The sequence below is a fragment of the Hemitrygon akajei genome, chromosome 3 (genome assembly GCF_048418815.1).
Source record: "Hemitrygon akajei chromosome 3, sHemAka1.3, whole genome shotgun sequence".
NCBI lineage: Eukaryota > Metazoa > Chordata > Chondrichthyes > Myliobatiformes > Dasyatidae > Hemitrygon > Hemitrygon akajei.
The window spans coordinates 160151380-160167232 of NC_133126.1; the positions used below are offsets into that span (position 1 = coordinate 160151380).

The window sequence follows — 15853 nt, forward strand, 5'->3', positions numbered from 1 at the left end:
ATATCAAGTACACTTTGTATGAAAACTGTACCCTTCTGATCCTCTTTAAACCTCCTCCCTCTCATCTTAAACCTACACCTTCTAATTATAGACATCTTGACTATGGGAGACAGACAATGGTTGTCTACCCCATCTATGCCTCTCACGTTTTTACATTAGCTCTATCATGTTAACCAACTTCATTACAGAGAAAACAGACCTAGCCGATCAAAATGAGGTTAAATATGTCGTGAAATTTGTTAACTCCCCTAACCAATCTCTCCCATATTCAAGCCCTCTAATCCAGGTAACATCTTCGAGAACCTGCATCCTTTCTAGCTTAACCAGAAATGGGTTGTAAGAGGAATCCAGTTACATGACAGTTTTATGTTTGAATCTCATAGTATACATTCAATCATTACAGCATGTTTACAGTAGTGAGTGACATATGATCACATCAACAATAACTATTCAGAATATTAATAGTGACAATCCTAATTTTTCATTACTCTCACAAAGAGAAATCAGTGTTCTAGCAGAAAGATAGAAATTCCTTGGTTTAGTCTTCTGCTGTAGGTCCACGGTCATAACATTCATGCAGCACGCACAATGCAGTCATATGATTAAATAGCTTTGCACCTTGTAGCTCAAGCAAGCAACGACAGATGAGACAACCACAGCAGTGGATCAGCAGCAGGCCATCTTAAATGCTGTTAGACTGGAAGCAGATGCTTCAACTTATTGCAGTTAATAGTGATAGTAGCAAAGAATATGTGATATTCTGACAGTGTTGCAGAGATGATCTTTAATTTAACCTAAAGCACATGTTCCACATAGTCGCATGATGTCATGTCCTTGTCAGTGAAAAAAAAGTCATGTATGGAGTGTCTAAACTTATACAGGCAGGCCAAGACATAATCAAAACCTTTTAAATATGACATTTGTTCCCCATGGGTGGCAGGGTGTAGATATGTCTCTACCAAAGGAGGTGTGAGGCACTCCTTCCCTCTGCAGGTCACCCTTGGGCAAGATCTAGAACCTGCTTAGCTCCCCGAACAATGTTACGTGAAGCCATGAGAGCAGGTGGTGGGTGATTGTATAAGTAGCTGATGCATATCACAAGTCCTGGTTATGCAACCACTGATGCCAGCAGACAATCTCTGAAGGGTATTGATTATGCCTGAGGTTACCTGTCTTGTAAAAGCACTGCCTAAAAGACAACAATGGCACATCAATTCTATAGAAAAATTTGCTAAGAACAATCAGTCATGGATAGAACATGATCACCTATGTGATACAACAAAGCACATAATGATGATGATGATTTGATACCCAAGTCCTTTGGGTAATTGCCCTGATAATCTAAAACTCACTGATAGCTAGAAAATGTAGAGCCATGACAATGATGATAACAAAAAAACAACAGACAGAGTTTGGGTGAGGGGGACAGAATCAGTTAAAGTACTTTTACTTCTACCCATTAACCACCCTTACTTCACTAGTAACTCAAGTGCCACCTAGTGTTCCAACTGCCAAGTCTGCCCTTGCATCACAGGCTTCAGATGACAATGGCCTCTCAGTAGAGATCCAGGCTTCCTTCATCTCCCTCTGCTGAAGCCATCAGGGTTGTACTGTGCAAAAGTATTAAGAATAGCAAGTGCAAAGATGTCTATGCAGGTAAGTATGATCAGTAATGCACTTTTCCATTCTTATGAATGGTAAAACAGAAAGTGCCACAACTGGGATGCAGTGAAGAAGGCCATTTGCAGTACTTGCTTTGTGTTAAGCAAGAGGAATGGAGAGGAGCGAGGGAAAACAGATTTTGCATGTAGAGTTCCAATGGATGTAATGTGGCTATCTAAATGAATCTTGCATGAGGATATCTACTGATGGCATCAGACACAACCTTTTTTTAAAAAAAATCATAAGAACATACATGGATTGTGGCTTTTTCCCCCCCTCAGCAGTTCAGTTCTCTGTATTGGGTAAAGCTGTGCAACTATGGGCATTGGTAGAGACAGATACAAACAGAAAGCACTTACAAGTTTGTCTGAAAGATGTAGCACATGATCAACAAGCTGATGGCTTGCTCAGCGGCACACCTGTTTGTAAGATGCTTTTCACTTCAGTACTGAATCTGAGAGGTTAATTTTTTCAATAGTGTCATCAATCACATTTTAAATGGGCATCCGTCTTTAAAAGCTAGCAAGTTTGTTTTGAGGTATGTAGAGATCAAGAGTTAATTGCACAAGATGTAAACATCATGGTACTTGCTCAAATTAAGTCCATACCTGCACAAACATCTTGTCGCTGTGCAAGTATTATGCATTGATGACATTGTAGCCTTTTTGGTCAATGAACACATAGTAGATCTCAACACTCCATTAATTGCTAACTCCATGCAATCATTGAAGTGCTGCACTTGTGCAAAGTCAGTCAAAACCTTAATTCCTACTGATTCTGAATGGGGTCACAGTATGTAAAACTTCCCTGCATTCATTCAGTTATCTGTCTTAGGCCTTTGTGGGCTCCTGACTAAGATCAATGGCAAAGTTCTGGAAGAATCCAGAGGCAAAAAATTATGGTGGCCTTAAACTTCTTGTGAGCCATGACTGCCATTCCACCTGATATTATATTTCTGCCAACAAGACTCTGAGATACCTTAAAAGTGAGTGTTCAGATGTCTGAAAATGTTTATTCTTTGTGGACCTTGCAAGTTGATCTTTCCAACTGCAGGCCTCTAAGTAAAAATTGTTACAGTTCCTGCTGATGCAGTGTCTATTCCTGCACTGAAGCTTCTCATTGAAGAGTCAAATAAGCACAGGATTAGTGTCACCAATTATAATCTGCCAGACCAAAATTTAAAAATGTAGACAACTTTCAAAACTGCCTTCAATATTGCTTCCAAACACCAATTCTAAGTAGCAATGTCAACAAGACCTTTCTTGAAGGGAAGAAAGTAGCTGCAAGTTAGCATTGTTTTTGACACGTTCCCGTCAAATTGCTTTCACTGAAACTCCAGGAAGTCAAGGTAAACTTGTGAACTGAAGTGTGAATTGCAGTGCAAAGGCTTTTTAAACATTGTTTTAACTTACCAATGAATACATTGAAACTACCAGCCTGCTTATCCTATAGAGGTTGGTCACACACATCTTAATGTGCCTCACTTATGAGTTACCAAGTTAAAACACTCAGTTTCAACAGTACAACCACTCCTTTATCCCTGTACTGCTCCATATTGTATTCAAGTTCATCCTGATGCTAAAATTCATTTCTCTAGCCTTCTTACAATATAAACACATCATGAAAAGTTGTGTAGATTTGGAGAATGAGAAAGAGAGAAACCACAATCAACTAACCTTGTGTTTTCTCTGCAGTAACTTTTGAAAACAGTGATACTTGAGATACAGCAACAAAAGGCAACCCCAGAATTTGGAGAAACACACCTACCACGAACTCAGATAACAAAATGGCAAAACTTCCTATTAAAAAAAAAGAGATTCCCTTGGTTAAAAAAAACAATTTATTGGAAAGATAAACCTGTGGGTAATTGGACTAAATAACATTGTTACTTATTTGTATTTAATATACAAAATAAACACTATGGAAGAAACTGATACTGTGGATACACAACCCTGATAGTAAAACTATTGGTTGAAAGAGAGGTTGCTAGAAGTGAAGTGGCAAGAATGTCTACCAGGTCGGGAGACTTTGTTACTTCCATAACAGAGACCCACCTCCATGGCTATTGTAAGCAGAAAAGTCATGACTTACACCTTTATATCATCAAGAGACGTAATACTTATAAGAGTGTTTCATTATTGTAATACCAAGATTTGGCACTGAAGTGGATACTAGAAATATATAAAGTCAAATTAAAGCAGAATAGGGATTTTTCACTTGAATACAGTAAAGTACAGAAGTCTTAAGCACATGCAAAAAAATTCTGTAAAGCAAAGATGCTTTTGAATATAATGAAATAAATAGTTTCTAAATATGACAAAATTACCACAAAGAGCAGTAAACAATAGAAAACTATTCTGTAATGAAATTCTGCGACTGTAACGAAACCCAACTTCCCTCGGGATCAATAAAGTATGTCTGTCTGTCTGTCAGCAATAGGCGGCACTTATGTCATCTTCTCTGAATTAACTTAAGTGTTAAGAGATTTGTAAAATTAATTGATTGGTATGTAAATATTATAGTTTGTAAATGTCAGTACAATAGCTTCTGAATGTCACTAAGACATATTTGTCCTACTTTAGAGAAAGAAATGGGCAAGTATATCATCACACATCAAAAATTATTTTATATCAGAAATAGCTTGTTGAAGAAACGTCAATCCTTGAAAACCCAAGTGAAAACTGCATAACAGGCACAAATACATCAAAATTATTACCTTCTGGGTTTGCCAAGAAGATTAACAACCAAATACAAGAAATGTTGCATAAGATAAGACCCACTGCCAAGATTACTCGATCTGCAAATTTAGTGCTTAGCCACCTCACAATAAAAAATCCAATTATTACCTATAAAACAGAAAATTAGGTCATCCCAAATCTGTGTCTGAATACCTACTGATTACCTAATGTTAAATCCACAATATAATATTAAAATGCATTTCAACTTACCTCTACACCACACATACAATACATTAAACTGTTTTCTAATTCTCCAAAACTGAAATATTTCTGGGTAATTGGGGTAACCATTGTCTAGAATGAAAAAAAAGTCATACAGAATTAACTAAATGATGTATCAAACATTTTTATTTCACCAAAATTACTAGCTATTCACAAAATGCTGGAGAAACGCAGCAGGTCAAGCAGCATCTATGGAAATAAACAGTTGATGTTTTGGGCCAAGACACTTCTTCAGGACTAGAAAGGGGAAGATGCCAGAATAAAAAGGATGGGGAAGGAAAAATGGGAAGGAGGATAGCTAGCAAGTGATAGGTGAAGTTAGGTGGGTAGGAAAGATAAAGGGCTGGTAGAAAGGACCCTCACAGCAGAGGACAGTAGACTATTGGAGAAGGTGACAGACAGGTAAGAAGAGGTAAGAAGGCAGGGTGGGGAATAGAAGAGGGGAGAGGGACAGAATTCTTTTTTAAAACCATAAGGAGAAATTGATATTCATGCCATCAGGTTGAAGGCTATCCAGATGGAATAGCCAGGGTGATGGTCCTTCACCCTGAGAGTGGCCACATTGTGGCGCAAGAGGAAGCCAAGGACTGACATGTCAAAACGGGAATCGGAATTAAAATGTTTGGCCACCGGGAAGTTCCGCTTCTGGTTGATGGAGCAGAGGTGCTCAGTGATGTGGTCCCTCAATTAACAGTGGGTCTCACCAATGTAGAAGAGACTGCATCGGGAGCACTGGGCTGAACAGAAAGGTTTCAAAAAACTACACAGAAATCTGAAGCAATATTAATGAAGCTGCTACCACTGCAGTATAATTGCCAACTACTAACTAAAATACCAGAGATTTATTTTGAAACTGGGGAAGGGCAAAGTTGGGTGGAGGGGCAAGAATGGTAAGTTATTTAGTAAAGAATTTGAGATTTTGTGGGCATAAGGTTATTCACAGATAAATCTCAAAAACAACAAAAAAAAATTGATTTTCTTCATCTATAAGACATATTGACTTTATTTATTGAAAAAATCTCTAGTTTCCTAATAGGTTACCATGAAAGAAACAGAACACGACTGGATAAAAATAGGGCTTAATAGGATGCTGGCTTTGAAGAGTACAAACTACATGGTGATTACAGAGTAATTATACTTCATACTTGCAGGATAAAAAGAACACTTTCAATTCAAAAGTTATTTATTTTTAGGGGTTGATAAGAAAAGCATTTATTGCTATTTGAAAGTGCCTTGCAGAAAGCATCCAACTGCCTTCTTCATCTTCTGTAGCGTATGCAATGAAGGGACACCTCTATTAAAAATGCATACAAGACTTCCAGTCTTTTTAACCAATGATGAAAAACAGAGCTACATATTTCCATGGCACGAAGAAATTCAGCTTGAAAGGTCTTCTAGCAGATGTTGCAATGCACTCTAATGCTTCACTGATACTAGTTTTACATAGCTAGACAACTTAAGAACATTCCATTACACAGAATATATCCCTTGTAGATAATATAATAGCTCCGGGTGTCAGAAATTGACACCCAGTCACAATAGAAAATCTAGCCTCAAACATCCTCACTTAGCTTTGGTATTCATATAGCTGTTCATATTGAGTTTCTGACCTACATTATTATTAAGATGTTGATAGAGGATTTAGCATCTCAGTTTTATCATATCTGCTATTGTTCCTCAATTAACTTTACTCATTTCTTATTGAATGCATTTGGTTTTCAGGCTTAACAAAATTGAAAGTGTGAAGGAGATAGCACTCTACATGGTGGATTGGCAGAGAACACAATTTTTCTATTGCTGAATATCCATTGTCTTGTACTGTCCTTTTGAACAGCTGAATTGATCTAATCTTATTCCATTGATCATAATGATAATATCATACACCAATAGAGAATGTGATCAGTATGAAGGTAAGACTTAATTTCTACTCATACTTATTGGTAGCTCTCCACCAAAACTCACTTGCAAGCCAAATGCAGAAATGGTGATGAAAGTGACACTAAATGAGATGTGTAATTATGTGACTATGACTATACCCAGTTTAACCGAACTATGGAAATGCACGTTTGGTTTCAGCACAACTCCCACAAATGCTGATGAGCAGATTTCTGCCTGATTCATCATTGATTTGTGATACAAAAGCCTGAAAGCACATATCTCCAGGCTCAATGACATCTATAAAGGAGAACTATTAAACAGCTCCCTTGTACAATAAATTGGACTTTAACCTCACAATCTACCTTGTTATGATCTTGCACCTTATTGTTTACCTGCACTGCCCTTCTTGTAGCTGCTACATTTTATTCTGCCTCATTATTGTTTTACCTTGGTCTACCTCATGCAGTATGAAATGATTTGATCTGTATAAAGTATGCAAGACAAGCTTTTCACTGAATCTCAATACATTTGACAATAATAAATTCCAATTATAGTTCAGTCTCGTACATATTGTTTTATAGTCACTTTGAACTACATCAGGGATATTATTGCTATGAATCTGAAGTTAATCACAAATAAATGGACAAGCACATCAGATTAAATTCCCTATAAGTACATTAGTAAACCACATAAGTACATTAGTAAACCAGACAGGTTTATAAACTAGTATAGGCATGAGTCACAAATACAAAGCTAGCTTTTGATTCCATCGTTTTGAAATTAGCAGCCATAATTTCAGTTTTACATTTACAACTTTGGATTACAAGCCCAGTACCATAACTGTTATACTATCATACTCCTGTCTATATTTAATTTTTGATTCTACTAGAGTATTGAATACCTCTAAAGCAGTTTGATTGAAGAGAGTAATGAATTGTGCTGTAAGAACAACCACCACTTCCTCGCGTAGATATTCTGAAATTAAAAAAAGACTGAATAACAATTACATTTAACAAAATTGAAAATGTCAATGATAAGATTTCCTGTTTTTTTGTTTTCATCACCTGAAATGAAATTTTATTGAAAATTTTAAAACAATCAAATGTGTTATCTAACAGATGGGTGACAATTCTATCAAATTATTGATTGAGCTGTAATGGGTTGAAGAAAAAACCCAGACAAGGCTTTTATGAACACAAAGAGAGGCAAAAAAAGTTCAATATTTTCCATGCTGCTTAGTGCTACAAATTATTTATTTTCTTCTTTCAATTAATTTTACATAAAATTTAAAATTTCTCATGTCTCTTTAAACTTAATGACAGACCAGATGCTGTCTTTAGAATGCATGTTAAATATGATGTTTATTATTCATGTTTTTGTATATGGGCATCACTGGCAAGACCAGCATTTATTACCCATCTAAAATTACCCTTGGCATAGAAGTGATGAGCTCTTGCAGTCCTTCAATTGACAGTACTCCTACAAAGCCATTGGAGAGGAAATTCAGTGATAATGAAAGCACATGATATATACAAGTCAAAGTGGTGTGCAGATTGAAGTGGAACCTGCAAGTATATGAACCTCTCCATGTAGCTTAAGCCTTATCTTTCTCTGTGGCAGAGTTTATAGTTTAAGGCAGTCTTGTTATAATGGCCCAGTTAAGTAACTATAATGCATTATGTAGATGCTACATGTTATGACCACTCTGTGCCAGTAGGACCAATGAAACAGGCTATTTTGCTCTAGATGGCAGCATACCTTTTGAGTGCAGCACACTCATACAGGCAGAGAGCATTTCATTAAATGCCCTGTAAATTATAGAAAGATTTAGTTGCAACTGGTAAGAGAATTTCTCATCATCTTCTCTTGTAACCACAGCACAAGTGGCTGAGCCACCTGAGATACTCGTCCATGGTGACCCCAGGATGTTAAGGTTTGTGGGGCAGAGGATTGTGGTTTGGGGAAGCCAGAGAGCTCAGTGATGATATTACTCAGGATAAGCGGCTAGAGTCTTTTTTTTTAAAACAGAAATAGTCATGGTATGATACTTCGGTGTCTAGCCATAGGCTACTTTATTTCTGATGGGCTGTGAATGAAATTAGATATTATGGAATAATAACTAAACATTCCCACTCCACCCACACTGGATTGAAAGGCCATTGAAGAAACAGATGAAATTTAAGTTTACTGTCCAAATGAACTCATGATATTCTGGAGCCAGAATGATTGGCTTTCAATAACCATTAGAAATAATATTCCTTTGCGAATGATATGGCTTCAAGCATTGAAGGTTTTATTTCCCCTTTGATGCCCATTGACTTCTGTTTCGCTAAGGGTCCTCAATGCCACACTTAGTCAAATGCCGTTTTGATATCAAGAGCAGCCACTTCATCTTTGGAATTTGATTTGTTGTTGAGCCAACGTCATACTGAGATTTTAAGCAGAGTGGTTGTCACAAAATCCAAACTAGGCATTCATGACTGGGTATATGACTGGGTGAGTAATTGTTGCTTGATAGGATTGTCAATACTTTCCATAAACTTGCTGATGTTGAAAGTAGACTGCTTGGGAAGTAATAAGGCAAATTCAGTACATTTTAATTTTTATGAACAAAACATTCATGAACAATTTTTCACATTGTCAGCTGCTGCGGGGGAACAACAATGCTGAAACAGTTTGCTGAAGCATGGCTAGTTCCACAGCGCAGGGCTTCAGTACTATGAGTGAAGTGTTATCTGCTTCCATAGTTTTACTATTTCTAGTGCTCTGAAATGTACAATTAACAGCCGATAGTCCAATCACATTAAGAGAAAAACCTCCAGATGCTGGAAATCCAAGCAACACAAAATGCTGGAGGAACTCAGCAGGGCAGGCAGCATCAATGCGAAAGAGTAAACCTTTCAGTAATGATGAAAACTCTCAGCCCAAAACATCAACTGTTTACTCTTTTCCACAAATGCTGCATGGCATGTGGATCTCTTCAGAAAGCAAAATTGGCACTTCTGTTTATAAATAGTTGTGAATGCTTCAGATTTCTTTGACATTCGTTTGCTGAGACTCACCCATTGCTGCCTAGCAAGGAAACTCAATCAAAATTTTATGATAGCTCATGTTCAGGAACAGCAATAGCCTAATTACCTAATTAGTCACTGTCACTAAGAGACAGCAGTCTTAAAGAGCTTTGACCAGTGACCAATTGGGACATTGGAAGTTTTGAGAGGAGGGGATTTCAATCAGGTCCACTGCCTGAGTATAAAGGCAGCAGCGGGTTGCTACAGCTACAAAGTCCTTTGACCAGTAACCAATCAGCATTAGGGATTGATTAGCAAGAGCAAATTAAAAGAAGGCAGAGGCAAGCAAAACAGCTATCGTCTGAATGTGCATAGAGAGATGATCAAGAAGCTTTAGCTCTTCAAGGCTTCAGTTAGAGAAAGCAAAAAGGAAAAGCTTCAGGATGAGTTTTTCCCCCTCCCTTCTTTACACTTCCTCATTTAGCACAGTAGAGATGCAAGGCAAGATAGTTGAATGCTCCTCTTGTGGGATGTGGGAAGAAAAGGAGACCTCCAATGTTGCTGACAACCACAACTGCAAAAAGTGCTGCAGCTTTTAACAATCTGCATTAAGCAGCTAGAGCTGGAACTGGATGAACTCCGGATCATTTAGGAGGCTGAGGAGGTGATAGATAGGACATATAGAGAGGTAGTTAACCCAAGGGACAGACACAAGAAACTAGCTGACAGTCTGTAAAAGGGGTTAAGGAGCCAATGTTGAGTAACCCTGTGGCCATCCCCCTCATCGACAGGTATATCACTTTGGATATTGTTGGGTGGGAGGGGGTGGGCGGAAGTGAACGACATAACAGAGTAAAGTCTTCCAACTTTCACAGTGGTCGAGTCTCTGGTCTGTGGCACCAAGTCTGCCTCTATAACTCTGAAAGGGGATTTATTAGTTAGAACAGATAGGAGGTTCCGTGGGCGAGAACAAGATTCCTGGATGGTATGTTGCCTTCAAGGTGCCAGGATCTGGGATATCACGGATTGAGTCCTCAGCATTCTTAAGTGGGATGTTCAACAGCCAGAGGTCATGGTCCATGTAGGTAACAATGACATATGTAGGACGAGTGACAAGGTTCTGTATAGGGAGCTCAGGGAGTTACATGCTAATTTGAGGGGGAGGATCTCGAAGGTTGTGATCTCAGGATTGCTACCTGTGCCAAGTGCTAGTGAGGCTAGAACTAGGAAGGTTATACAGTTTAATATGTGGCTAAGGAGTTGGTGTAGGAGGGACAGCATAAAATTTTTGGATCATTGAGCTCTCTTCCAGGGAAGGTGGGACTTGTACAGAAGGAACGGTATGCACATGAACTGAAAGGGGACTAATATCCTAGCCAGAAGGTTTGAAAACGCTACATGATTGGTTTAAGCTAGAGTGGAAGGGGGCTGGGAAGCAGAGTGCCAGAACAGTTAGTGGAAAGGTTGTGGAGAAAGATGTTGGTAAGACCTCAAATAAAGTTAGAAATCAAACAGTTGAGCATGGTGCGACTCGTGTCCTGACCTGCATATATTTCAATGCAAGAGGTATCCTAGATTATTGGATATCAGTGCTGAAGATGAGGTAGCTGGTTTACCAACAGAGCAACGTGTAGTGAGGAGAGGCTGTTGATAGGGCAAAATTGCAGTCAATAGGATGAGTTGAAATGTAAAAGGCAGACAAAATCAAAAAGGGTGAATACAGGACTAAAGACATTGTATTTAAATGCATGCAGTGTACAGAATAAAGTAGATGAACTTGCAGCACAGTTGCACATTGGCAGGTATGATGTTGTAGATATCATTGAATCATGGCTGAAAGAAGATTACAGCTGAGAGCTTAATGTCCAAGGATACACATTGTATTGAAAGGACAGGCAGGAAGGCAGAGGAGTGGATTTTACTCTGTTGGTAAAAATGAAATCAAATCATTAGTAGGAGGTGACAAAGGATCAGAAGGTGTTGAATCATTGAGGACAGAGTTAAGGAACTGCAAGGGTAAAAAGACCTTGATGGGAGTTGTATACAGACCCCCAAACAGTGGAAGATAGAAAATGCATGCCAAAAGGGTAATTTTACCATAGGCATGGGTGACTTCAATATCCAAGTAGATTGGGGAAATCAGGTTGGTGCTGGATTCCAGGAAGGGTAATTTCTAGAGTGCTTACAAGATAGTTTTATACAGCAACTTCTTGCTGAGCCCACTAGGGAGATCAGCTATTCTGGATTGGATGTTGTGCAATGAACTAGAATTGATTAGAGAGCTTAAGGTAAAAGAAATTTTAGGAGCAAGAGAACTTAATATAATCAAAGCCACCCTTAAATTTGAGAAGGAGAAGCTAAAGTCAGACGTATCAGTATTACAGTGGAGTAAAGGGAATTACAGGGGCATGAGAGGGGAGTTGGCTAAACGTGATTGGAAAAGAACACTGACAGGGATGACAGCAGAGCAGCAATGGCTGGAATTTCTGATAGCAATTTGGAAAGCACAGGATATATACATTGCAAAGAGGAAGAAGTATTCTAAAGGAAAGATGATGCTACCATGGCTAACAGGAGAATTCAAAGGCAACATAAAAGCCGAAGAGAGGGCATATAATTAGAGAGCAAAAAATTAGTGGGAAGTTAGAGGATTGGGAAGCTTTTAAAAACCAACAGATGGCAACTAAAGAAGTCATTAAGGTAAAGATGGAAAGTAAACTAATAATATTAAAGAAGATAGCAAAAGTTTCTTCAGATACATAAAGTATAGAGAGACAAAAGTGGATATTGGAGCACTGAAAAAGGATGCTGGAGAGGTAGTAATGGGGGACAACAAAAAGGCAGACGAACTGAATAAGTATTTTGCATCAGTCTTCTCTGTGGAAGACATCAGCAGTATTATGGAAGTTCTAGGTGTCAAGTTTAATGAAATGTGTGGCTACCATAACTAGAGAGAAGGTTCTTGGAAAACTCAAGACCCTTCATCAGGACTAACTGAAAGGAAAGATAGTAAGAGATTTGAAAGTAGGAGGGGGAAAATGCAAAATGATAGAAGACCGGATGGGGTGGGCCTGACGAAGGGTCTCGGCCCGAGATGTCGACAGTGCTTCTCCCTATAGATGCTGCCTGGCCTGCTGTGTTCCACCAGCATTTTGTGTGTGTTGCTGGACCAGATGGTGTACACCCCAGGGTTCTGAAAGAGGTGGCTGAAGAGATCATTGAGGCATGAGTAATGATCTTTCATGATTCACTAGATTCTGGAATGGTTCTGGAAGACTGAAAAATTGCAAATGTCTTCTTCACGAGGGGAGAGAGACAGTAGAAAGGAAAATATAGACCAGTCAGTCTATAGATACAAAAAAATGAGAAATCAATTGGTGTTGTGTACTTGGATTTTCAGAAGGGCTTTGACATGGTGCCACATGCAAGACTATTTAACTAGCTACAAGCACATGGAATTACAGGAAAGATTCTAACATGGATAAAGCAATGACTGACTGGCAGGAAGCAAAGAGTGGGAATAACGGGAGCCTTTTCTGGCTGGCTGCCAGTGACTAGTGATGTTCCACAGGGGTCTGTGTTGTGATCAATTTTTTGTTTACGTTGTACAGTATGTCAATGATTTGGATGATGGAATTGATGGCTTTGTTGCAAAGTTTGCAGATGATATAAAGGTAGGTGAAGGGCATGTCGTTTTGAGGAAGTAGAGAGGCTACAGAAGGACAGTCAGATTAGAAGGATGGGCAAAGAAATGGCAGATGGAATACAGTCGTGAAGTGTATGGTCATGCACTTGGTAGAAGTAATTAAAGGGTCGACTATTTTCTAAATGGAGAGAAAATACAAAAAAAAACACTGAGGTGCAAACAGACTCCCTAAAGGTTAATTTGCAGGTTGAGTCTGTTGCGAGGAAGGCAACTTTATGTTTACTTCAGACAGAAGTTGAAAGATTCTTGATTAGTCAGGGCATGCAAAGTACTGAGAGAAGCCAAGGGATTGGGGCTGAGAGAAAAATTGGATCAGCCATGATGAAAGAGCAAAGCAGACTCAATGGGCCAAATGACCTAATTCTTCTCCTACATCTTGTGGTCTTATGGTCTTAGGACATTTGATTAGCAAAATTAGGATACACTGTATCCATTTGAAGTAATAAATTTAAGGAAAATATGATCAAAGTTGTAATACATTTTTATACTGGAACCAGAGGTGGTAACAGGTAAGAGCTACAGGGAGGTTGGCATCCCCTAAATTGCAGGAGGCAGGTACCTGGGTGACCGTCAGGAGAGGGAATAAAAATGAGCAGCCAGTGTGTTGTATGTCTATGGCTGTCTCCCTTAATAATATGTATATTGCTTTGCATACTGTTGAGGGGGATAGCCTACCGGGGGCAGCCGCAGTAACTGGGTCTCTGGCACCAACTCTAGCAGTGTGGCTCAGAATGGAGAGGAGGAGGAGAAGAGGATGCAGTAGTGTTAGAGGGTTCCATAGTTAGTGAAATACATATGAAATTCTGTGGACATGAAAGAGAGCTGGATGGTATGTTGAGAGTCGGGGATGAATCAGATTGGGTCCAATGCATCATAAGTGGGAGGGTGAGCAATCAGAAGCCTTGGTGCATACAGTATTAGCACCAATGACATGGATAGGAAAAGGGAGGAGATCCTGAAGAGAGAATTTAGGGAGTTAGGTAGAATGCTGAAAGCAGGACCTCCAGGGTAGTATGGTCATGCACTTTGGTGGAAAGGACAAAGGCTTAGATTCTTTTCTAAACGGGTAGAATATTAAAAACTCTGAGGTGCAAAGGGATTTGGGAGTCTCCCTGCAGGATTCCCTAAAGGTTAACTTGTAGGTTGAGTCAGTGGTGAGGAAGGCAAATGCAAATGAATTCATTTCGAGTAGACTAGAATATTGGAAGCAATATTTGGTCCCCCTTATCTAACAAAAGGATGTACTGATGTTGGAGAGGGTTCACAGGAGGTACAAGAGAATGATTCTGGGAATTAAAGGGTTATGATATGACGAGCATTTTATGGCTCTGGGTTTGTACTCACTGGAATTTATAAGAATGAGGAAGGATCTCATTGAAAACGATCGAGTATTGAAAGGCCTAGATAAGAGTGGATATGAAGAGGGTGTTACCTATACTGGGGAAGTTGAGGACCACAGGGTACAGCATCAGAACAGAGGGCCATCCATTTAAAACATACAAGGAGGAATTTCTTCAGGCAGAGAGTAATGAATCTGTGGAATTTATTGCCACAACTGGCTGTGGAGGTCAGATCATTGAGTGTACTTAAGGTGACGTTTGACAGGTTCTTGATTAGTCAGAGCATGAAAGGTTACAGGGAGAAGGCAGAATGGGGTTGAGAGGGGAAATGAATCTGCCTTGAAGGAATGGCAGAGCAGACACAATGGACCAATTGGCCTAATCCTGCTCCTATATTTTATGGCCTTATGGTCTTTATAGTTTAATAAACTAAACCATGTGGATCAAGAGTAAATTCCAAAGTGACTGGCAACTTTCTATTATGGAAATGTTACAATAAAAAAAGTTTGCTGCAAATGATCATAATGCATAATAGGCAAATATATATGTTGGAAGGATCTTTGTCCACAAGGTGGCACATTGAGACTGTCAAAACTGATCTACCAGGAAACAGAAATAATAAACATCAAGAATAAAACCAATTTACAGTTTTGCACATTGAAGTCTACAGGTTTTCTTGGAAATACAAAATGCCATGGAAAAACTTTTATCATAAATCATTTTTTTGTGCAGTGACAAGCCAGCAAAAAATGTTTTATATTGCTTGTCTTTGACCCAAGATAAATGTATTTTCAAACAGCTAAATCATTTCTTCCAGAGCAATGAAAATTCATACTAAACTCTAATTCCCTTAAAATGAAGTGGACTGAGGTTATGTGATCTGCCCTTTACTGCTTGTAACAACTTAATAGTAGTTATGTGAAGTACTCTTAAAGTACCAATATAGCTAGGTCCTGCAAATAACTTGCAACACAAGCAACTGATCACACAAACTCTAAATTTTAACAGCAAAAATACCCTGAAAATTATAGAATACCTTAGGAGATAAGGCACCAGTGGATAAAGAAAAAAAAAGTTTCAAAACATTACCTGTTTCTTTATTGCAGAAACTGCATATACAAAAATTTACTGCTCCAAATTTCAAACACTGACTAAAATAATGCAAAAGATCAAGGGCTGAATAAAATAATCACTAAGATCTATATTTTGAAAAAGATCGCATAATACTTTGTTTAAATTTCCCATGGTGAAATATGTGTGCTATCACATTATTTATGGTTGTAATTGCATCAGCAT

At 38.6% G+C, this 15853-nt stretch overlaps 1 protein-coding gene across 3 annotated transcripts in view; it reads right to left on the minus strand.

The window, feature by feature from the left end:
- LOC140725550 (major facilitator superfamily domain-containing protein 8-like) overlaps positions 1 to 15853 on the minus strand; it is an 86807-nt gene that overhangs the window by 34145 nt on the left and 36809 nt on the right. For all 3 annotated transcript variants that reach the window (XM_073041155.1, XM_073041156.1, XM_073041157.1), the window contains 4 exons: positions 7402 to 7475; positions 4611 to 4694; positions 4379 to 4508; positions 3339 to 3461 (listed from right to left, as the gene is read on the minus strand). In XM_073041155.1, coding sequence (XP_072897256.1) covers positions 3339 to 3461; positions 4379 to 4508; positions 4611 to 4694; positions 7402 to 7475 — 411 coding nt within the window. The remainder of the gene's footprint in view (positions 1 to 3338; positions 3462 to 4378; positions 4509 to 4610; positions 4695 to 7401; positions 7476 to 15853) is intronic.